The sequence below is a fragment of the Hylobates moloch genome, unplaced genomic scaffold (assembly GCF_009828535.3).
Source record: "Hylobates moloch isolate HMO894 unplaced genomic scaffold, HMol_V3 SCAFFOLD_8, whole genome shotgun sequence".
Taxonomy (NCBI): domain Eukaryota; kingdom Metazoa; phylum Chordata; class Mammalia; order Primates; family Hylobatidae; genus Hylobates; species Hylobates moloch.
In genome coordinates this window covers 44,743,695-44,768,051 of record NW_026652283.1, presented here as the reverse complement: position 1 = coordinate 44,768,051, position 24,357 = coordinate 44,743,695, and the positions used below count along the sequence as shown (strand labels likewise).

Here is a 24,357-nt window from a genome sequence, read left to right as displayed (position 1 = left end):
AGAGTAAGACAGGGAGTGATCACAGAAGGCTCTGCATTTCAGGTGCCAGAGCATCTTTGAGAGGCCCCTATCTCCTGCTGTGACTCAACTGTCCTCTACCCTGCAGGAGAAGCCTTTCCAAGAGCCTCCTAGTCCTTCAAACTCCTGGCAGTGGCCTCCTTCTATAATGAGCTGCCTGTGCCAGCCAAATCGAAGGCCTTATGTTTGCACCCATCATCCCACCCTCTCTGGCTGCTGCAGACTGTAACATGCCCCAAGATTGTGCTGACAGCCTGAGGACAGAGGCCCCAGGGAGTCCCCCAGTCACCAGAAGAGTGGTGAGAGCTGACCCTTCAAAGTGAGACCCAGCTCTCACAGACCTCTCTGCCACAGAGCCAAAGTATCTTCTCATTCTACTCACAGTTTAGAGTCCAGATTCAGGAGGAAGCCCAACCGATCATACTCTGAAAAAGAAAAGCAGAAAATGTCACTGAAGTCAAGTCACTGATGATACTAGCATACCGCATCCCCCAGACCTAGACCACGGGGACAGACAACCCTTGGAAAAGAACACAATTCAACTGCTTCAAAGAACATAACTAAATACATAAACCACAAAACACCAGTTGAACACCTGTTTTGTGAAGGACCAAGTTCAATGCCAGGTATTTCCTATGCATTCTAGGGCAGCCAGTCCTTTGTTGGTATACAACTGCCTTCCTTCCTGTATAAATGTGGTAATTGGAACTGAAATTTAGTAAACCATGAACCTGGGACCTCGAAAAGTAAGAGGCTCAGATGCAGTATCTGCTTCCTCTAAGCTCTAAACACAGCATTTGCTGAATCAGCCACCTTAGCCATGGGGTGAGGATGTGGCAGCCAACGGGTCCCCAAACCCATGCCAATTCTCTTCATGGTCATCATAAAGAACCAATAGATCAGATTACATAAAGAATAGCAAGTTTACCATAAAATTTAAAGATAAATTGATGTTTCTAACAAGTGATCAATCAGTATTGTAATCTAAGTTCTTTACATCTTGCTTCATTCTCAAATGAGGTTGAAGCAGTTCTATAAAATTGTATGGAGTACAAGATTTTAAAAAGGAAAAATCTGGGGGCCAAAGTGGACATAAACATAGGAAAATGCAGGTGGGGTAAGGAAAAGAGCAAAAGTGAATATCTTAGGGCTCTGTGTGCTTGCTGGAGGAAGATTACAGATCTGTCCCCAAGATTTTCCATAGCCAAAACTAAGCGCAAAGCACTAATTTCATGGTTCAGCAGTATCCAGAAAATAAACCAGGAGAATCACAGCTATTCTTGATACTAAGACTTGAGGGAAATTTCCTGTGTCCTCAAAAACATTTGTATAAGGAAAATGATAGGAAGTGTCATGGGATTATTTCTTATGGCTCTGCTCCATAGTTGCAGTGTGTGTGTGTGTGTGTGTGTGTGTGTGTGTGTGTGTGTGTGTGTTATTTCTTATGGCTCTGCTCCATAGTTGCAGTGTGTGTGTGTGTGTGTGTCTAGCCAAAATAAGGTGGCCTATGAATGCAGTTCTTAGCTGGCCTGGCTCAATCTGAGGATAAAACAGAATACCAAGACCAAAATACTGGATGGAAAAGGCCAGGCAGCAAAGCTTTCAAGGAACTCAGGCTTTAAAAAGCAGTGAACAGCAAAAAGAGGGAAGTCACACATGCTGACAAGTACCTCCCAGGAGTCGTTCTGCAAGGCCAATTAAGGCCAGACTCATTGCTTTCAAAATCATCTGAGCTGTGGAGAGAGAATAAATCCTCTTCTTAAAATTGAAGATACCAACTATGACACACAGCTCAATGTAAGGCTTGCCTCCCAAGAGAATGGCCTTGGGCAAGTGAAAGTCTTTCCTCAAAATAATTCTGGTTTTGCTCTAACGCAGGCGAATGGATGAAAGACTTGCCTTAACATATTAAGAACTTATAAACATTGGTAAGAAAAACAAAAAAAAGGCTTAAATATAAAATAAAACAAAAAATACAATTTGCAAAGAGTTAGTGTCAAAGTTAAGTGCTCTCTCAACAATCCTATCTTACCATTCCATAAAAAGGAAGCCTCAACTTGCCAAATACCTGTTACTTTTTCCCTGTATGGTGAAAACCCTGGGGGAACTCTCATGCTGTTGCTCAGACCTGAGCTAAGACTCCCTTAGACAATGAATCCATACTTAGGCGGATTCCTTCCAGAGAGGCCAGAGAATGTTTCCCTCATTGTTGCAAACTCAAATGTCAGGGGCCAAGCGAGAGCATAACACAAATGAGGGAAGTGGGAGAATGTAATACTCTTATACAGCAGCTCACACTACTTATTTTAGTTGCATTAAAAAACAAATCCTGTTGCAATGTCTTTTTTTTTCAATTCACTGTTTTTCCTCCCATATATTTTCTGTATAGTAAAAATAATTATATCTGTGGTTTATTATTTGCCAATGGCATCTTAAGTTTTGTTTTACACACACACACACACACACACACACACACACTGCATATTACATTTCTAAGAACTCTGCATTTCTAAAGCAAGTCTGTCCCTTCATGTCTCTCTTGGTCTATCTATTGTTTTCTCTCTTTCATTAAGAGACATGAGTGCAGGACACAGTGCCGCACACCTGTAATCCCAGCACTTTGGGAGACCAAGCTGGGAGGCTTGTTTGAGCTCAGGAGTTTGAGATAAGCCTCGGTAGCATAATGAGCCCTCATCTATTCAAAAAACTTTTTTTTTTTTTGAGACGGAGTCTCGCTCTGCCACCCAGGCTGGAGTGCAGTGGCGCGATCTCGGCTCACTGCAAGCTCCGCCTCCCAGGTTCGCGCCATTCTCCTGCCTCAGCCTCTCTGAGTAGCTGGGACTACAGGCGCCCGCCACCACGCCCGGCTAGTTTTTTTTTTGTATTGTTAATAGAGACGGGGTTTCACCGTGGTCTCGATCTCCTGACCTCGTGATCCGCCCGCCTCGGCCTCCCAAAGTGCTGGGATTACAAGCGTGAGCCACCGCGCCTGGCCTCAAAAAACTTTTAAAAAATTAGCTGAGCGTGTTGTTGCACAGCTGTAGTCCCAGCTACACCAGAGGCTGAGGTAGGAGGATGGCATGAGCCTGAGAGATCGAGGCTGCAGTGAGCTGTGATCACGCCACTGCACCCTAGCCTGGGCAACATGGTGAAGAGTCACTGTATCCCCACAGCCCTCAGAAAAGAGACATGAGTACCAGAATAATTTAAGAAAATGTCATTGTGAGCCCACTGATGATAAATGGCAGCTGGCCCTTGGCTCTAGCGTCAGAGCCCAGAGGGAACTGAGTCCATCTGGAGAGTGTGTGCCCTGCTGACTGGCGGCTCCCACCAGCTCCTGCTAACTGTGCCAGGCAGCAACGCAGGCCCCGCATTACCACATCTTCTGATTTTTTTCAAGCCAGGAATCTGGATTTTTAAGGTAAAATTTCTAAGTTTATAAACATTGGCAAATGGATTCAAGAAAAATGTAAAGATTATGTGGACTGACAGCTAATGAGGGCTGTGGCTGCTCACAGTAGATGCTCAATAAATATTTGTTGACTGTTATCAGGATTATTTGGTCACAACAGTCACAAGTCCAAATCAAATTAGTGTAACAGGATGCTAGAAAGAAAATTTTAGCCGGGACTATAAGGTGATACATTTCAGACACCACAGTGAAGTGCTAGACTAAGATGCGGATTTTCAAAGGAAATCTCTTAATACTTATCACGTAATTCTAAAGGCCTTCCCTACATCAAATATAAATAGCAATTGGTTGCTAGAGATGAAGGGAGAGAGGATTTGAAAAACGACTTTGTGGGGAGTTGTGTTATGAACAGGGCAGGATGGGTACCTGTCTCTCACTCCAGCCTCTGAAGGACGCCTAACACGGCCTTAAGGTTTGGAGAACACAGTGGGTTGCGTGGGGCCCACCTCCTACCCAACAAGTCTAGAGGACACAATGGGCAATAGGTGGGCTGGCTGCAGGAGAACACTGCATGGGGACTGGCCTGCACTCCCAGAATCTGTGGCAAAAACTAATGCATGAAGGAGCTGGTGTGGGCTCGTTTCAGGTCCTTTCCAGAAGATCTGCCTGGAGGGTTGACAGGCCCTGGGCCAACAGAAGCAGCAGGTAGATGCTGGGATTTCCAGGAGCTGCAGAAGTGAGGAGCAAGGCGGTGGCATGGGCATTACCCATACCGGGGGAACTGCAGAGAAGAGGCCCCTAAGATGGAAAGGGGTCATCAGAACACTCACAAAAGCACCCCACCAGAGTCAGCGTTAACTACTTGTCAGGTCCAGAGAGTGCAAACACGCTAGGTCTCTACTGTTCATTCTCTCTCCCTCCCACAGCAATCCCAGAGAGGTCAGAGGCAGTAGCTAGTAGCTGGGAGAGGAGGGAAGAGGAAAGACAGGCAGGGCATGCCCTTTCCCCACCAGGCACCTGCCGGCACTATGAGTTGAAAGCTGTGACTGTTACACAAGATGGGACATTCTAAGTTTGGAAATGGCAACTCACTGTGACCATGGAATTTTCATTACTTCAGATGTATTGAAGACATGGAAACATTTTAAGGGAACAGTAGGAGACAAAATGAAGGTGTCTGTGATGATCCCTTGACATTTCCTGCATGCTCAACATACTGGTTGCACTAACTCAGGGGAACAGGGTGATTTAGTGGTTCACATAACCAAAACATAGGAAGGGCCAGAGTGAGGAGGGTGTCAGGGGTGACTGAAAGTGACTGGAATAGAGGGAGGCCATCGGGCCTCCCTCTATTGCCTGTACTCTCTCCTGGTGACCTTTCTTCGTAAGTGAGGCAATGTGGCCACCAGCAACCTGTAGGCAAACATCTTCCGCTTTGCCACTGGCAAGGGATTGCATTAGCTTCTCGCCCCTCTGCTCCCAAGGGCAAAACTCCTGGGGAAAGGCTAGGGCTGGTGGAGCTTATACCAGCACTTCACTCTGTTCTAGTCACAGAGACTGAGGAGATGGGGTTTGTGGAAAATGATGACTCCCATGTGATACACATGGTTACAAGGAGCATTCCCAGAAGAAATGTGTTGTCCTGAACAAATAAAGTCCCCTTGTGAACAATAGGAATAATCTTTGGAAAACTAAAGAGCTAGCTAAATCTCCCAGGAAAATGCATAGCCAGTAACAATGAGCCACGGACCCCATTTCTCTCATCCTCAGTCCTCTGTCAAACCCTTCTCATAATGCCCTCTGACTCACGATTCCAACCACCCGGCCCACCTGTCTCTACCTCCTGCCACAGCTGAAGCCTGGCAGACCCTATGAGGCTTTTCTTGAGGCTCTCCAGGGGAGGCTGCTTTTCCTCTCCTCTGCCAAGCACCTGTGGGAATGAGAGGGGAGTGCTTATGACATACTTTGCTGCGATTTTCATCATCTTTCCTGTGTTTGGCATCCTTGGGGCTCTTGGATCTGTGGGTTTTAATCACATTTGAAAAAAATTTGGTTCTTATTTCTTCAAATATTTTTCTGCCCTCCTCTTTCTTTTAGGGGCTCCAATAGCACATGTATTAGGGCTGCTTGAAGTCCCATAGCTCACCAGTGGTCTCTTCATTTGTTTTCCCCAGTAATGTTTCACTCTATGTTTCTTTTCTTCTTTCTTTCTTTCTTTTTTTTTTTTTTTGACAGGGTCTTGCTCTGTGGCCCAGGCTGGAGTACAGTGGTGCAATCCCGGTTCACTGCAACCTCTGCCTCCCGGGTTCAATTGATTCTCCTGCCTCAGCCTCCTGAGTAGCTGGGATTACAGGCATGCACCACCACGCCCGGCTAAGTTTTGTATTTTTAGTAGAGATGGAGTTTCACCATTGGCCAGGCTGGTCTCGAACCCCTGACCTCAAGTGATCCGCCCGCCTCAGCCTCCCAAAGTGCTGGGATTACAGGCGTGAACCACCACGCTCGGCCCTTTTCTTTTTTTAAGAGACAGGGTCTCAACCTGTAGCCCAGCCTGGAGTGTGGTGGCACAATCACAGCTCACTGCAGCCTCCAACTTCTGGGCTCAAGCAATCTTCCTGCCTCAGCCTCCTGAGTAGCTAGGACCACAGACAAGCACCACCACACTTAGCTAATTTTTAAACTTTTTGTAGAGACAGGAGTCTCACTATGTTGGCCAGGCTGAACTCCTGGCCTCAAGCTATCCTCCTTCCTCGGCCTCCCAAAGTGCTGGGATTACAGGTGTGAGCCATTGCACCCAGCACTCACTCTGTTTCATTTTAGATAGTTTCTATTGCTATATCTTCTAGTTCACTATTTTTTTTCTTCTACAGTGTCTAATTTGCTGATTATTCATCCAGTATATTTTTCATCTCAGACACTGTATTTTTCATCTCTGGGAGTTCTTTTCCTATCTTCCATGCCTTTCCTTAATATTCTCATGCTTTCCCCTGCCTTCTTGAACATAGGAATATGATGTAATGCTCCTAATTCTCTCATTTGTGTCATCTCTAAGCCTGTTTCTACTGAGTTTTTTTCCCTCATTATTGGTTGTATTTTCATGCTTTTCTGAATTGCCTTGTAATTTCTGACTGGCTGCCAGCCATGTGAATTTTAGCTTGTTGGGGACAGGACACCTGTGCATTCCTTAAGTATTTTTGAGATACAATTAAGTCACTTGGAAACAGTTTGATCCTTTAAAGGCTAGTCTAAGGCTAATTTTGCACTATTACTTATTTTGCCCCACTGCTAAGGCAATACCTTCCTGAGTACACTATGGGATACCCCATGCATTATACAGTTTTCCCACAATTCCCAGTCCTGTGTGACCTCTAGGGATTATCCTGGCTGCCTCCTTCCAGTGGTTCTTTCCCCAGATTCTGGTAGTTTTCCCATCCACATGCACTCATCAGCTGAGAAGTCCAAGGGGGACCTGTAACAAATCCCCTGAGCTCTCTCTGTGTGCAGGTCTCTCCTCTCTGATGATCTGCGAATTCTAGTTGCCCTGGCCTCCTCAAATGCTCAACTGTTACCTCAGCTTCAGACTCTTGGGTTCTCCTTCCCTGCAATGTGGACCGCAAACTCTCCAGGAAGTTGGCTTGGGCAATTACAGGGCTAACCTCATCTGCTTCCCTTCTTTCAGCTATCAGTGCCCTGTGCTACCAATTGTTCAATGTCTGAAAATATTTCCATATATTTTTTTCTGTTTTTTTCAGTCGTTTCTACTTTCTTCACTTTTTCTTTATTCAGTCTAGACTTCACCTTGCTCAACACTCAGTTCAGCCTGCCCAGTTATCTTTCCATTGCGCCCAAACTAAATCTCTCGTTCCTGCTCGGCCTTCTCTCCTGAGCTCCACTTTTTTTTTTTTTTTTTTTTTTGAGATGGAGTCTCACACTGTTGCCTGGGCTGGAGTGCAGTGGCGCGATCTCAGCTCACTGCAACAGCCACCTCCCGGGTTCAAGTGATTTTCCTGCTTCAGCCTCCCGAGTAGCTGGCATTACAGGCGCCCGCCACTATGCCTGGCTAATTTTTTGTATTTTTAGTAGAGACAGGGTTTCACTATGTTGGCCAGGCCAGTCTCGAACTCCTGACCTCATGATCTGCCTGCCTTGGCCTCCCAAAATGCTGGGATTAGAGGTGTAAGCCGCTGTGCCTGGCTGAGCTCCACATGTGTATATCCAGCTGCCTCCCGGACAGCTCCAGTTTAGTGTCCTACAGGCACTTAAAACCTAAACCACACCCCCTAGAGTTCATCTTCATCACCCTCACACACACCCAGAACCTCTTTCTGGATTTCCCACCTTACCGAACACCACCACTATTCACTCAGCTGCCCAAACTTGAAACCTGGGAGAATTCCTTTATTCCTGCTTCTCTCTTCTTTCTTCTAATTCATTACTATGTCCTTTTAATTCCATATTCTAAATGGATCTCAAATCTACTTACTTTTCTCCATTTCTACTCTCCTCGGCCAAGCCAGCTTTACTTCTCACCTGGATTGCTGTACTAGCCTCCTGTTATAGCCGGGTCTCCCTGCCCCTGTCTAATAGATGCTCTGTGCTGTAATCAGAGCAATCTTTCTGTAAGATAAATATGGCCGTATCACAATCCTGCTTAAAACGTTTGGTTGGACTCTATTGTTCTCAGAACAAATCCCAATCTCTTCATCTACAAGATCCCTCAAGACCTGGCCTGTAGCTATCATTCCTACTTCATATTTTAATTTTAATTTTAATTTTTTTTGAGACAGAGTCTCGGTCTGTCGGCCAGGCTGGAGTGCAGTGGCACGACCTCGGCTCACTGCAACCTCTGCCCTGCCGGGCTCAAGCAATGCTCCTGCCTCAGCCTCCCGAGTAGCTGGGATTACAGGGGTGTGCCACCACGCCCGGCTAATTTTTGTATTTTAATAGAGACGGGGGGTTCACCATGTTTGCCAGGCTGGTCTTGAACTCATGACCTCAGGTAATCCACCTGCCTCAGCCTCCCAAAGTGCTGAGATTACAGGTGTGAGCCACCGTGCCCAGCCTCCTACTTCACTTCTTGATTCCCAGCATCACCCCTGCCATATTCGATGTTCCTGCCAGGCTGAACTATTTTATCTTTTGCCAACATAACTTTATCATCTCCAGGTCTTTGAACATATCTTTCTATTTAAAATATTTTCCCTACCAGGTGCAGTGGCTGACACCTGTAATCCCAACACTTTGGGAGGCCAAGGCAGGCAGATCACTTGAGCCCAGGAGTGTGAGACCAGCCTGGGAAACATGGTGAAACCTGGTCTCTACTAAAAATACGAAATATTACCTGAGCATGGTGGTGTGCGCCTGTGGTCCCAGCTACTGGGGAGGCTGAGGTGGGAGGATCACCTGAGCCCGGAAATTCGAGGCTACAGTGAGCCATGACCGCACTGCTGCACTCTGGCCTGGGCAACGGGAGTGAGACCCCGTTTCAAAATAAAAAAATTAAATTAAATAATTTCCCAATCCCTTTTCATATTGGTTATTTCCTACACATTATTCCTAAATGACCCACAGTTACCTCTAGCTCAAAATGGTGCAAATCAGACTTATCTCTGCCTGTTCTCCAGCCTTCCAGCCTTGATCCTTCTTCTTGTTTTTAAATGATGGCAATAACATCCAGTCCTCCAAGAAGGAAATTTTTGGTGAACCCTAATGTCTCTCATTTCTACATACAGACCCTGTCCCCCTCCCTATCCCGTCATTGCTTTTGCTTGAGTCTTCACTGTTGCTTGGTTCACGTGGCAACCTCTTGATCTGTCTTCTCAGTCTCATCTCCTGCCACTCCCTTCTTTTATGCCTGAGAGCCTTTATGCTTGAGAGCTAGTGCAGGTGACATTTCTCCTACAATGCCTTCACTCACTTTGCTCATCCTTCAAGATAAAGCCATCACTAAAGCTCAATTTCACAGATGTTTTTATAATACAACAAGGACTTTTACATCTTTCCCTAAATTTCCAGCCCTGTCTTATACTATTGTCCCCCTTGCTGTGTGCTCTGGTGATTTTGGCCTCTTTCAGTTCCTTGAATAAGCCACCTCTTTATTCGGTTAATTCCTGCTCATTCTTTAGACCCTAGTTCAAAGGCCCTCTTTTAGAAAAGCATTCCTTGCCGGGCACGGTGGCTCACGCCTGTAATCCCAGCACTTTGGGAGGCTGAGGCGGGAGGATCACAAGGTCAGGAGTTCAAGACCAGCCTGACCAACATGGTGAAACCCTGTTTCTACTAAAAATACAAAAATTAGCCGGATGTGGTGGTGCGTGCCTATAATTCCAGCTACTCAGAAGGCTGAGGCAGGAGAACTGCTTGAACCCGGGAGGTGGAGGTTACCGTGAGCCGAGATCGCACCACTGCACTTCCGCCTGGGCAACAGTGTGAGACTCCGTCAAAAAAGAAAAAAAAAAAAAAAAAAAAGAAGAGCGTTCCTTGTCCTCCCTATGTAGTCCTCACCCTTCACATGTTCCTGTGCCACACTGTACTTTGTCCAGTTTGTAATTATACATTTACTGACAGATGCCTCTCCTCTGCTAGTCTAGAAGTTCCACTAAGACTTCTTTTCCTCACAGTTGCATCACCTAACACTACGCTTGGCATGCGGAAGGAATGTTGAACGAATGACATCTTCTCTGATCTAACTTGTTAGCCTAAATGCACCTTATCTGTGCTCTCCAGCCCTTCCAGAACTTATTCATGAACCTGCAGTGCACATCTGTTGTTTCTGTCCTTTTAGAAACAAGCCCCTTGGGTTTCCTTCAGGGAACTGCTCTTCTCCCATTGCAGGCAAGTGGTGAGACTGTCAATGGGATTTATGTCCAAAGTGTAGGCACCTGACAAAAGCTAGGTTAGTGGGACAATTTCTTCCTTAAACTCAGCGACACCAGGGAGAAAAATAATGTGCTGAAGAGAAGGACCACTTGTTCCTGCAACCTAGATTCCTGGGGCTGCCCTTCACGTTCTTTCTGAGGGCTGGATGTTTAGCTTCTAATTAGATTCTGTGGGTAGCCATGTCCTTCTGGTAAATTCCTTTTTAAAAACAGTTATCTCCAGTCAGTTTTTGTTGCTTTCAATTAAACTATCCTAACTTACATGTATTTGGGTCCTCCTAAAGGGCAGGGCTCCCCTCTGCACCAAATATCACATCTGGCACAGAGTTGGTATTCCATAATGTACTGAATGGATGGAAGAGTGGACAGAGTGACCAAATAAGCAAGGCAGCCTAATAAGTAGCCCTGAGACCTGGAGTCTTTGTCTTCCTCCACCCCTTGCAGTGAGGGAGCAGTGCTGGTGGTAGCAGAGACGGCAGCGGCAGGGGCTTCCTCTCCGTCTCCTTCTCCCTCGCCTGCCATCTTCGACTGCAGTGATTCCCTTGCTCTGGCCCTTCCTGGCTCCCAGCCTATCTGATTACATCACTGTCACCTGCCCACAGCGAGCCTCCTCTGGCTCTTCTTAGGCGCAACTAACTGTCTGCCACACTGTTTATTTAATGCCCTTCACACCTTCTGTTTTCTGGGTTTTGCTTTGGGGTTCCCTTTTAAGAACTCCCAGTTTGCCAAGGTAGTTCCCTCCCATCACGTATAAAGGCCTGAAATTTAACCCTCTCCACAAAGACTTCCTGAGTCACCTGAGTCACTGGCGTCTGTCTGCTCCATCCCAACCAAGGTCTTTACCTGACAAGCACTTTACTCTCAGTCCCAGCCTCACAGTCATGTTACTGATTATTAAATCTGTGTGTGGCCCCTCACAGAGTTCCCTGACTAGCAGGAAAATTTAAGCATCATCTTTAGGAAGTGTAAATGAGAAAAGAAAGCAATCAGGAAGGCATAGGCATTATGCTCCAGGAATACAGGAGCAGAGCTTCTCTACTGCTGGGGTTGAGCAAGGTTACAGATCCCAGCGCATCTCCTTTACACAAATGTGTTCTTAGAGTTGCATGTGAATTTGCCTTATACAGAGGAACTGCTATTTTGAGTGTACCAACACTTCAGGGACTATTCACCTCTGGGGTAGTGGCATGAAAGTCTGGGTCTCACCAGCAGCCCAATGATCCCAGATCTGTACTAAGAACAGAACACTCTAGGAATCCCAGGCCAGCCAGGCACAATATGCACTCATATTCCAGCTCTCCTAGCACCTGAAGATACTCTCCTCCCCAGGTATGAAAGCAGAAAGCCAGCAGAAGTGTTTAGTCTGATGGCTTAGGCTTCCTGCCTTGGCCAGGCTGGAAAGCCCAGGATTACAAAAATCACTGACTAAGGAGCACATGTGTCTCTGCCCAGCTCCAGGTGGGGAGTGACATGGCTGATGCAAATCCCTGACCTTCCCCTCCTGCACGTGCACCAAGTCAGAGCGGTGAATGCACAAAGTGCTTTTTCAGATGTCTTTGAAATTAACCATTAACTCTTCCATTGCCACCTTAAAGGAATAAGTCAGTCTAGATGTCGTAGCAAAAGATTGATACAACTTGTTGGATGAACACTGGAACACTGATGTAAACTCTTAGAAGGTTCAGAAACTGGACATAAACAAAAGGATCCCATGTATTAAAGTGTGAATACATGTAATAATGAAACCTTGTTACATATAAAGCAAAATTAACAGAACTAAAAGAAAACTACACAGTTGGTCTACCATCATAAACCACTGAAAAATCAGGCTCACGAAGTCTGTGAGAATTCAGATTTGAACAGAACAATTACTGAATTTAAACTAACAGACATACAGAGAACCTTACATCCAACAAATGGAGAATGTACATTCCTTTTTTTTTTTTGAGGTGGGATCTTGCTATGCTGCCCAGGCTGGATTCAAACTGCTGGGCCCAAGTGATCCTCCCACCTCAGCCTGAGTAACTGGGACTGTAGGTGCATACCACTGTGCCTGGCCTACAAGCCATGTAGAGAGCATTTACAAAAACCGACCAGGCCAAGCACGGTGGCTCATGCCTGTAATTCTAGCATTTTGGGAGGCCGAGGCAGGTGGATCACAAGGTCAGGAGTTCAAGACCAGCCTGGCCAACACAGTGAAACCCCGTCTCTACTAAAAATACAAAAATTAGCCAGGTGTGGTGGCACGTGCCTGTAGTCCCAGCTACTTGGGAGGCTGAGGCAGGAGAATCGTTTGAACCCGGGAGGTAGAGGCTGCAGTGAGCCGAGATGGCGCCATTGCACTGGGCGACAGAGCAAGACTCCGTCTCAAAAACAAAAACAAAACAAAACAAAAACCAACCAACTGTGAGGCCATAACATAGGGTCAGCCTCCAACCCTTAATTTAAAATTTAAGTATTGAGAAGCTATCGCGTGGAATAACATTTTATTGCCGGCAACACAATACTGTCAGTTATTCCCCTTGAAGTGATAGTGCTCACTTTCATTACTGAGAAAATGTCTGCCAAATTCCAAAGTCTGAAAAACCACAGTCTGTCAATTGTACTTTCAGGTAAAAATTATGTTCCATGAAAAATGTTGCATGAAAAACTCATGGAGCAGTGTTGCCCAAAAGGCAGCTGGTCAGTGGCAGGCCAGCCAGGTGGGGACTCCCAGGGGAGCATAGCTCCAGGTGAAGGGCAACACACCCGTTCTCACATATTGGGTAATATCTCTGCTTATGTGCATTGAGTGTAGCCTTTTATGATCTCCAACCAACTCCAGGGTGACGGCTCTAAGAATTCATATACATTTTGCAATAGAGCTTCATGCTATTTTGAAATACCTGATACAAAAAAGTGAGATTAGATTTGAAATCCATTTGTTCTAACTGAAGAAATTTCAATCTTACAATTTTGATTAAGGAAAAGGAAGAGCTGTTGGATTTTTAAAATATAATTTCAACTGCTGTAAACATGTGAATAAGTATAAAAATGATTTTATATTTTTGTCAGTTATTTGTGTGAGTGAAATTTCTTTCTGATGATAACTGAGTATTTTTTAAGAGAGTATCATTAAAAAGCCTTGACAGGAGTTATGTGAAGCCTTCCCAGACAAAACTCCTGAATAAAAATTTATGAACACTGAAACAAGCTCTAGTTTTTAATTAAAAACTTGAAAATATTTTTATGGTATAGCAATTCAATATTTAATACATTTCTTAATACTTTGTGTTTCATTTTGCTCATCATAGTTCTTTTTGGTTTTTTTGTTTGTTTGTTTGAGACAGGGCCTAACTCTGTTGCCCAGGCTGGAGTGCAGTGGTGCAATCTCGGATCACCCCACTCTTGACCTCCTGGGCTCAGGTGACCCTCCCATCTCAGCCTCCTGAGTAGCTCGGACTAAAGATGCAATGTTGCTGGGACTATAGGCGCAATGCCACCACGCCTGGCTAATTTTTTATTTTTTTGTAGAGACAGGTTTCACCATGTTACCCAGACTGGTCTCAAACTCCTGGGCTCAACTGATCCTCCTGCTTTGGCCTCCCAAAGTGCTGGGATTACAGGTGTGAGCCACCATACCTGGCCTGTTCATCACAGTTCTGTAATATTTAAAAAAAAAATCACACATGTTTTCACAACACCCTATGTAGACAACTCCAAGTCCTCTCCTATTTGTCCTAGTATAGCACGTAAGTATTACTTCCTACCTACATTCTGACGTGCAGTTGGGAGCACCAGGCTGTGCAGTCACATCCTGTTCCAGGACAAAACAGAGAGCTTCTTGAAGGTTCCTGAAGCCAGATGTCCTACTGTAGCCTCACCTTCAGGCTACTAAGCCCCAGAATGGAATTTCAAGGAATACGGTTGTACATGTTGAGCCTAACATGCTACTGGCATTTCCGTTGTGAGTGACTCACTTCCTTTTTTCATTGTAATGAACCACCACAAATTCCAATCAGCTGTCACTGTACCTGGCACAAAGAAGATGCTTATTAAATGACTGCTACTGATGACAACCACAAATATTGCCCATGAACACCAATTTAAGGAGCATTATTGAGGTATATAAAGTTTGGTATTTTATGGGATAAAAACATGAACTTGGTTCTATCAGAAATTGCAATGCTTCGAATTATAATTCATAAAGCCACATAGGCAGGATAGTCCATGAGGCAAGAAAACTCCATTTACCCAGAGAAGCAGCTCTGCTGCCAGATCTTCTTTAAAGTGGTCTTTGGCTCCAATCTCTGGGCTATGATGAATTGCTAAGTACAAAGGGAATGGCAGTAAATGGAATGAGGACCTACCCTAGCCAAAACAGCTCTATCATTTCTTAAGAAATGTCACTGTACAATCTCTAAAAAAAAGTCATGGGGTATATTAAACATATGTAATATATGCCATGGCTTGGGTGGAGGAAGAAGTTGGCAATAGTTCCAAATGGGCTGTCAGGCTTGCAGAATGAAGGGACTGAGAGGAACTACTATTTATTGAGCATCTTTCTTTGTATTCATGCTGTTCTCAGTACTGTCACCTACACAGCCCCATGAGGCAGGTACTGTATTTTACAGATGAGGAAACAGGTTCAGACAGGGGAGGTAAGTTCAAGATTCCCCAATCATGAAGTAGGCTAGCAGGGATGCCGTTGAACCAACCCAGGGCTGATTCTTTCCTTTACGTTACGCCCACAATGACTCTCAGAGGAAACAAGAAAAGCAGACCCTCACATTAGCAGCACAGTTTCCATGAGAGCAATGATGTACTATTACCTCCCATCTCCTGCCCCAGGGTGATGTCAGAAGGCCCTGGCCATGCCACACATGAATCATGGGAGTCAAAAGAGGCCTGAGAAGGGCTGGCCAAAGTGCAAATAGCTCCCACATCATCTCAAGTCAGGGAAATAAACCACAACATGGGATCAATTAATCAAAGAGAAACTAAAAGGAAAAGCATTTTTCTAAAATAAACACAGAAAAGCCCACTGACCTAGACTAAATTAACTGATTCAGTAAAATAACTTAGAAGTTTACAAACTAAGATCCAATCTCAAATGGGTGTATGTTGGTGTGGGGGAGGTGAGAGGCCTAGGAGGAAACTTCTGGTAACAGTCCCCTGTGACTATCAGGCCTCCATCTGAGCACAGCACAGCTCTTCTCCAACGTGGCATACTGGGGGCCAAGGGAGCATGACATGTCCTTGGCCCCAAGTAAGAGAATCACAAGTAAGAGAAGGAGCCCTGGAAGCCCCCTCCCACGGCAGCCAAAGATGTCACTGCACCCATCTATCTCCCTTCTGTCTTGGGAAAATAGTAGATATCTAGGGCTGAGTACTGCAGTGAATTTAATCCTATTCATAGCATCAACTGTGTCCGGGCCATCCCAGGGTATCTTGCACTAAGCTGCAGGAGATTAGGAGGGACAGCATGTCAAAACAGCTGCTGGTACAGGAAATGGGAAAAAATGGCTCACTCTGCAGTTTGTATCTTAAACTTCATGGAGCTTACCACCTCATAGGATAGATAGGGCATAAATACTCACTGAAATGGTCTGAATGTTGGGTGTCCCCCGCAAATTCATGTGCTGGAACCTGATATCCAATGTGATAGTATTAAGAGGTGGGGCCTTTAGAAGGTAATTAGGTCATGAGGGCTCCACCCCGAGGAATGGGATTGATATTTTTATCAGGGAGAGCTGAGGGAGCCTATTTGCCTCTTCTGTCTTGTTAGGACACACACAGAAGGTTCCATTTATGAGGAATGGACCCTTTCCAGACACTGAATCTGCTGATGTCTTGATCTTGGACTTCCCAGGCTTCAGAACTGTGAGCAATAAATTTCTGTTGTTTATAAATTACCCAGTCTAAGGTATTTTTGTTATAGCAGCCCAAAGAGACTATGACAATCACAAAGCAATTATTAAACAAAATAAGAGAGAGCTCTACTCCCCAAACAAAAATAACTTAATTTTTTACCAGTTATTAGAATAACATATGCTCAATACAAAAATCCAAATCCAAAACACTTATAAAGAATGAAGTAAGAACCATTTGAAACCCCTATTTACCTAGGGCTAACTGCTACAAATATTTTGGTGACTATTTCCCCAGAAATCTCTCTTTCCATAAATACTGTATATGTATGAATGTACGTATATAATTTTACTTACACTTGGCCTTAATATGCATGCTGCTTGTTTCTGTTTTGTTCACTCAACAATATCCTCGATATCTTCTGTGTCAATAAAAGTAAAACTGCATCATCATTTTAAATGACTGCAGTTACTCTAATGCATGGATATGCCATTATTTATTTGACCTCAAGCACTCCTTAATTAGTGAATATTATCGTTCCTAATTTTCTGTTCTTTAACACCTATTTATTTAACACTTACTTAGCACCTAGTATGTGCTAGGCGCATTCTAAATACCGGTGATACAGTGATGAACAAAACAGACCAAGTCCTTGGCCAAAATGAAGCCTACATTCTAGTGGGGGAGATGGACAGTGTGCAAGTAAATAAGCAAACAGTTTGAAGGAAGGAGGCGTGCTAAGAAAAACTGAAGACATACCTTTTTAGAGAAGGACTGGTTAGAGGAGTGGACTACTTTAGATGAAGTGGTCTGGGAAGACCTTCTGGCAGAGATGACAGTGGGACAGAGGCCTGAAGACAGCAATGCAAAGCAGGAGGTAAGAAGAGTCTAGGAAGTGGGAACAGCAAGCACAAAGACCCTGAGGCAGGAAAGGACCTGACATCCTCAAGGAGCCGCAGGCATGCCAATGTAGCGTGAGGGCAGTGGGCTGAGGGCAAATGAACTACAGGGAAATCGGAGAGGTAAGTAGGACTCAGGAAGGAGGGACAAGTTTGGATTTTATTGTAAGTGTACTGTAAGGTCACTGGAGAGGCTTCAGTGGTAACAAGACAGGATCCGATTTATGTTTCTGGAAGATTACTCTGGCTACAATGTACAGAAGGCAATAAGTGGCACAGACAGGCCAGTCAGGAGATGTTTTAGTCTAGGGAAGAGAAGATGGTACCTTGGGCAGTGGTGCTAGAAAGAAGCAGCTAGAGAAGAACACATTGTGAAGACAGGAAAGGGGGAGAGGGTAAAGGAAGAGGAACAATCAGGGTGATTCTAGGTTTGCAGCCTGAACTTTCAGTTGGGTAGATGGGGAAGAAAAAGTGGGAGAGGAACTAGTTTCAGCATACAGGTCCTATGTATGTTTCATCAGATTTATATATAAGCATTTACACATAAGCATTTGGTTTCGGGAAGCTGCTATAAATGTGTTTTAAATTTTGGTTTTCAATTGTTCATTGCTAGTACTTAAAAACATGATGAACTTCTGTGTTTTGACCTCGTATCCTGTCATCTTGCTAAACTCAGTTATTAGTTCTAGGAATGTTTTTGTAGATTCCTTGGGATTTCCTATGTAGGCAATCACGTCATCTATGAAAAGGGTTAATTTTGTTTCTTCCTTTCCATTCTGTATCCTTTTTATTGCTTTATTACATTGACTAGACCTTCCAGAAGTGTTTCCTGATGTTAGGGGTAGAGCAGTCATTTACCATAAAGTATGAAGTTTGCTGTGGGTTTTTGCAGATGGCCGACGTCAGGCTGAAGAAGTTTCTTTCTATGTTTCCTGGGCATTTTTATCATAAATGGATGTTGCATTCTGTCAAATGCGTTTTCTTCATCAATTAGTAAGACCATGCAGTTTTTTTTCTTTAGACAGTTAATACGGTGGATTATATTGATTTTTTCATTGTTGAACCAGCCTTCCATTCCCAGGATAAACCACACTTGGTCACCAAATTTGGGACGTTTTAGCCACTGTTTCTTCAAATATTTCTTATGGAACTCTGAAGACACGAATGGTAAACCTTCTGGTATTGTCTCACAAATCACTAGGCTCTGTTTAACTTTTAAAAGATTTTCTCTGTTGTTCCAATTGGATAGTTTTATTGCTTTATTTGGTTCTTCTTTATATTTTCTTCCTCTTTTTTTCTTTGCTAAGACCTTCATTTAAAAAAATCTTCTATATTTTTAAATTTTTTAGAGATAGGGTCTCACTGTCACCTAGGCTGGAGTGCAGAGTGCACCTAGGCTGGTGTGATCATAGCTAACTGCAGCCGTGAACTCCTGGGCTCAAGTGATCCTCCTGCCTCAGCCTCCCAAGTAGCTAAGACTACAGGTGTGTGCCACCATGCCTGGATAATATTCTTCTTTAATTTTGTAGAGAAGAGTTCTCCACAGTGTTGCCCAGGCTGGTCTCAAACTCCTAGTCTCAAGTGATCCTCCTGCCTCAGCCTCCCAAAGTGTTGGGATTACAGGCATGGGCCACTGTACCTAACCTTTACTTTTTTTGCTAAGATTTTCTAGTTTTCTATTCATTTCAACAGAATTTGCCTTTACTTTGGGGAGCATTTTTATCATAGCTGTTTAAAAAGTCTTTGTTAGATTATTCAAACATCTGTGTCACCTCAGCACTGGCACTGGTTGATCAACTTTTCCCATGCAAGTTCATATTTTCCTTGTTCTTCATTTTGGTTCATATCTGGGATATTTTGAATATTATTATGAGACTCTACATCTTGTTTAAATACAGTGGAGAATGTTCATAGTTTTGTTTCAGCAGACAATCAACCAGGTTGGGTTCAGGCAGCAAATTCCAACTAGCCTTCTGTGGGTTGTGGTTTCAACATCAGTTCCATTTTCAAAGCCTATTCAGAAGAGTTCTCTGTGTGTGCATCCAGTCTGTGACTTGGGCAGTGGTCTGTCCCTTAGGTCAGTTCTGAAAGTCTTTGGTATGTTGTTTAGAATCAGATGCACACATGCACAGTTTGGGTTATCCTTAAGTCCACAAATAACTTAAAGGGGTTGCTTTCCTGAGCTCCCTTTCCCTTTGTTTTCTCTTTTGCGCCTTCTGGTTTCTTGGGCCTCCCCTTCCTGGGCCTCTGGCCAGAAAGCTGGGGCTTTAGTTACCACATTCTGCCATGAATTTTCTGAACTGCACTCAAATCTGGGGCCAAGCAGCAGGAAGGCAAAGACAGAAAACAAGCAACCAAAATTGCACCCCATCCTCTTGGGACTATAGCTCCTCTGATCAGAGAGGAAGGTTCCTCTCTCTCAGTTTTAGGTGCTTGAAGGGCCTACTGCTGCCACTGTCCTAACCACCATCACTGTGGGATTGCCTGGGGGCTGGGGCATGAGGAACAACTCTTGGGATATCCCCCTCTGTCTGAGCCTTGGGAGCCCTTTTCCCACCCCAGAGCTTTAACTAGAGGTCTTTTCCTGAAGCTGTTTATGCCTTGGTGTCCATTGCTGGGGTTTGAGGTGCCTTGAGTCCAAGACATGGGACACTGAAGGGAAAATAGGAAATTCACTGCCAGTTCAGTAATACATTGAATTCTGGTATTCTTCCCCTATCTGTCTGCTACTATTTATGTTTCAGAGTCCTCAAACTGCTATTAAATGCATTCTGAAAAGGCCTTTAGCTGCATTCAGAGATAGAGTGAGTGTGCTCACTCCGTCTTATCTGGAACTGGAACCTTTTTTCTTACTTTTAAGTACCTACACTAACAGAAAGAAAGTCAAATAGGGATTAATTCCAAAGTTATCCTGCTAAAGTTCTAAAACATTTTTGGCAATGTGGTATGCCCAGCACTTTGTAAATTCTCTCCAAATAAAGCAGTAAAGTGGCCACTGTGAAGACCTCTGCCTAGCTCTTGCCTGGTACCATTCCCTTTTAGGCTTGATGCAAAGCATGAGATAGCAAAACTATTGGCCTCTTGCGAATACTCCATGAGAGCATGAATAAGGCAGAACTAGGTGTGGAAGCTGGTAGGTGTTGTCAGGAAAACTGAAGGCTAGGTAAACTGAAAACCAGTTATAATTTGAGGCTGACTCTGAATCAGCTTGATCTATCCTCCACTAAGAGGCAATCAGTGGAAAAATGTCTGAATTTTCATTCTTTGCCAGCCTTCACTGAGAACCATGTACAAACCTGGGAGGCTTATTGCCATGGTCCATAGTTATTTGCAGATTAAGCCTAAGATCTTTTTATAACTCCAGGGGCAATGGAGGCTGAGGACCAAAATCCCCTTGTACGTTATTAGCTGTACATTGAGGTTTTATGTACTTTTCTATATATTTGCTATATTTTACATTTTTAATACAACTCACAGCTAGTGAGTTACTGTAAAATGGACACCTATATAACCCCTTCAAGTCACTAAAAATAATACATCAACACACTAGAAGCCCCCCGTGCCCATCCCTCAACATACCCCCTTGAACACCACCATCTAGCTATTATAGAATTCAATTCCTTGCTTTTCTTTATAGTTTTAATACTGAATTATATATCTAAAAGCAAATATGGTTTAATTCATTTGTTTTTGAACTTTTTATGAAAGGATAAACACAGTATGTACTGTTTTGTCTGACTTCTTTCACCCAACAATATGTCTTTAATATTTATCCACATTGTTGCATCTGGCTATGGTTTGCTCATTTTTACTGTTCCCTATGAATATAATACAATTTGTGTATTCATTCTACTGTTGTTAGGTATTTGGACTGTTTTTGGTTTTTGACAATTATGAACAATGTTCTTATAAACATTCTTATACACGTATCTTGCATATATATGTCCTGTTATGTATAAGCATACATTTCTGCAGATAATATACCTAGAGGAGGAATTGCTAAGTCACCAGGTATGTGTATATCCAAATTTAGCTAGATACTGCCATAATTTATTCCACAGTGGTTGTACCAAATTATGCTCCAACAAGTAGAAAATCAGAGTTTCCACTGCACCACATCCTTATCAACATTGGAATTGTCAGGCTTTTCAAGTTTTGCCATTTGGTAGATGTGTATTGATCTCTCATTGGGATTCTAATTTGCATTTTGCTGAGTACTAATACAATCAAACACCTTTTCATGGGTTTATTGGCCATTTGGACTTCCTCTTTTGTGAAATGCCTGTTCAAGTCTTGCTCATTTCTGTAATGGGTTGCTCCTTTATTCCTATTGATTTCTGTCATTCTTTGTTCCAGAAACAAGCCTTTGGTTGATTATTTGTGTTGTAAAGATCTTTTTTTCACTCTGGATTTCCTTTCACTCTCTCTCTTCTTTTTTTCTTTCTTTTTTTTTTTTTTTTTCAGAGACAGGGTCTCACTGTGTCACCCAGGTTGGAGTGCAGTGGTGCAATCATAGCTCACTGCAGCCTCTAACTCCTGGGCTCAAGTGATCCTCCTGCTCAGAATCCTGAGTACCTCAGACTACAGGCACACGCCACCATGCCCTTACTATTTAAAAAAAATTTTTGTAGAGTTGGGGTCTCACTGTGTTACCCAAGCTGGTCACAAATTCCTGGCCTCAAGCTGTCCTCCTGCCTCAGCCTCCCAAAGGGCTGAGATTACAGGTGTGAGCCACTATGCCTATCCAGCCTGCCTTTTCAGTCTCTTAATAGGGTCTTTTGATTAATAGAAGTTCTTAACTTTTATGTAATAAAATGACCAATCTTTTACTATACAAATAGGCACAAGTTTTGGATCCATTTAAGAACACTTTCTGTCTGTCCACTCTACCTTAAAGTGACTTCTCATAGCCTCAGCATTTTGGTGGGAAGCACACAAGGTATGTGACAGAAAGATGCTAAGGGAGAGAGGATGGGCTCTAGAGTTAGACAGATACGAATGGCCCTGAACAGGTTACTTCATGTCTTTGAGCATTAGCTTCTTTATCTATAATTAAAGATATCAAAGCTATTGTAAGGAGATCTGGTATTTGATAGCACAGTAGAGTGATTACAGTCAACAAAAATGTATTGTATATTTTGAAATAATTAAGAGTGTAATTGAAATGTCTGTAACACAAATAAACTGTAAATGCTTCAGGTAATGGATACCCCATTTACTCTGATGTGATTATTACTTATTGTATGCCTGTATCAAAACATCTCATGTACCCTATAAATATATACACCCACTATGTAGCCATAAACATTAAAAATAAAAATACAATAAAAATTAAAAGCGATTGTAAGAGATAGCTGAGAGGTGTATAAAGCACTCAGCACAGTGCTGGCACACAGTAAAACAGGCAGGCCCTCAGTAAATAGTGGTGGCTGTGATCATATTCTCTGAATGTCTTTCCTCGTCCACTCTACTACAACTGCCTGAACCTCATGGCTGTTTTGTGAATCATCAATCTACCATATCTAAGGATGGCAAAATGAATTAACTGCCCTCAACAGGCCAGCAGTCTCCCTGGCATTCACTAGCAGTACCCATGGTACGAGGCCCACCTGACTTTATCTAAAAACACAGAGATACTCTTCCCTCAAAGTCACGTCATTCTGAGGCTCCCATAGGGACCCAATGGCAGCAAGCTGAGGAATCAAAGTAGTCTCTTCCCACTTCCTGTCAACAGGCACAGTGATGTGGAACAGGTAAACTGCCTCAGACATGGCAGAGCCAGGCTCCACTGGGTCTGGGCGAATTTGGGGCAGGTGTGCTGATCTGTGTGTCTTGCACTGTAAACAGGGAAGAGAAGGAGTGTGTCTACCTACGTGCATTTTGGCATGAGTACACAGTACAGTGTGGTACTCCTCTCCTGGAAGAGGTCTGTATTTGAATATATGGGGTGTGCGTGTAAACGTGCAATGGAGTGTATGTCCTCAGGAAACTGGGATGCTCCCACCAGCCCAGCATTCTAGTAGAGAGCCCTGATGGTTATCTGCTCCAGCATTCCCACAGCCTGGGGTCTTTCAATGCCCTCTGCCCCACCTTCTGAGACAGGATATATGCACAGAAAACAGACATCCTTTTATATGACTCTTGACAACTCTGAATGAAGAGGGAGCATCTACTGCAACTCCTCTGTGCACACTTTTAAAGTAACAGGAAAAGTTATCTGGATATGTCCCTCTTCTGCTTCCCTGACCATAAAGTCTCTAGAAAGGCTTCTTGAGAATTCCCCCAATTCTGGGATATTCCATTGCCCTCTCCACCCATACTTGATTAGGCTTCATAAAAAATACGGCTAATATTGAAGGCCAAAAAGATGATAGAGGGGGAAGAGTTGGTACCTGAGCCTAGTGTTTGTCCAGCGGAGTCAAAGGAAAGAACCACTGAATCTGCAACACAAGAGGACAAGTTCATTTCTTTCTCCTTCTTATAATAAAAAAGCAAGCTCCCACTGGCTCTGCCCAAACCCTCCCTCAAAGGAGAGTCAACTGGAAGGGAACTCAGTCGAATAGCCCAGCCTCCCAGGCCCATGCCCACCCATCCACTGAGCCAGGAGACCCTGCCCAGCCCAGTACCCCTTGCCTCCTGCCAGAGGGAGAGACATCTCAGGGCAGGGACAGGCCCCAAATTCTTTAGAGGCATTTTTTGCCAGATTAGGGGACAAATTTACTTCTTTTTCTTTCTTCTAGTGAAAATGGAATTAAAACAAAGCAAAATAAAACTTCCTTCCTGAATCTAGTTAAAGGCACTAACATTTCCCCTTTGATCTTGCCCTTTCTTCCACTTATATACTCAATTATTTATTGTTTCTTCCCCAAAAAAGGCTTATAGTGGCCTATTGAAATTTACAGTATACACTAGAATTTTAAAATGAAGACGTCAAAGAAAGGAAAAAGACTATGTAGTTGGGGAAATGTTAGTGCACAAAATGCATGCCATGAGTACCTATGCAAACACCGCAGGCAGAATCAGGGCCTGAGCCTCCAAAGAGCCAAAGAAAAAAGGAAATGAACAGTTACAAGATTCAGTACCCACAGGCATTCATTCATTCATTCATTCATTCAATCGAATGTCCAATAAATATGCATTGGGCAACTGCTATGTGCAAGATACTATACTATGACTGAGATACAGCAGCAAACAGAAAAAGCATGGTCTCTATCCTTATTGATCTTTCTGCTATCAGTCTAGGAGAAAAAAATGTTACCAAAGAACAAACTATTTAACCAGAAACTGATAAAAGAGAAAA

At 43.7% G+C, this 24,357-nt stretch overlaps 1 protein-coding gene across 18 annotated transcripts in view; it reads right to left on the bottom strand.

Moving 5' to 3' along the window:
* The window catches only part of ST3GAL3 (ST3 beta-galactoside alpha-2,3-sialyltransferase 3), a 226,258-nt gene that overhangs the window by 120,956 nt on the left and 80,945 nt on the right, over positions 1-24,357 (bottom strand). For 12 of the 18 annotated variants that reach the window (XR_009214632.1, XR_009214631.1, XR_009214630.1 and 9 more), the window contains 2 exons: positions 23,450-23,497; positions 401-443 (listed from right to left, as the gene is read on the bottom strand). Coding sequence is in view for 11 of the 18 variants with exons in the window: in XM_058443254.1 (XP_058299237.1) it covers positions 401-443; positions 23,450-23,497 (91 nt within the window). In the remaining 7 variants the exon portion in view is untranslated. Of the gene's footprint in view, positions 1-400; positions 444-8,771; positions 8,871-14,057; positions 14,201-23,449; positions 23,498-24,357 lie in introns of those variants that run through there. The other 6 variants (XM_058443257.1, XM_058443259.1, XM_058443265.1 and 3 more) reach the window with 4 other exon arrangements.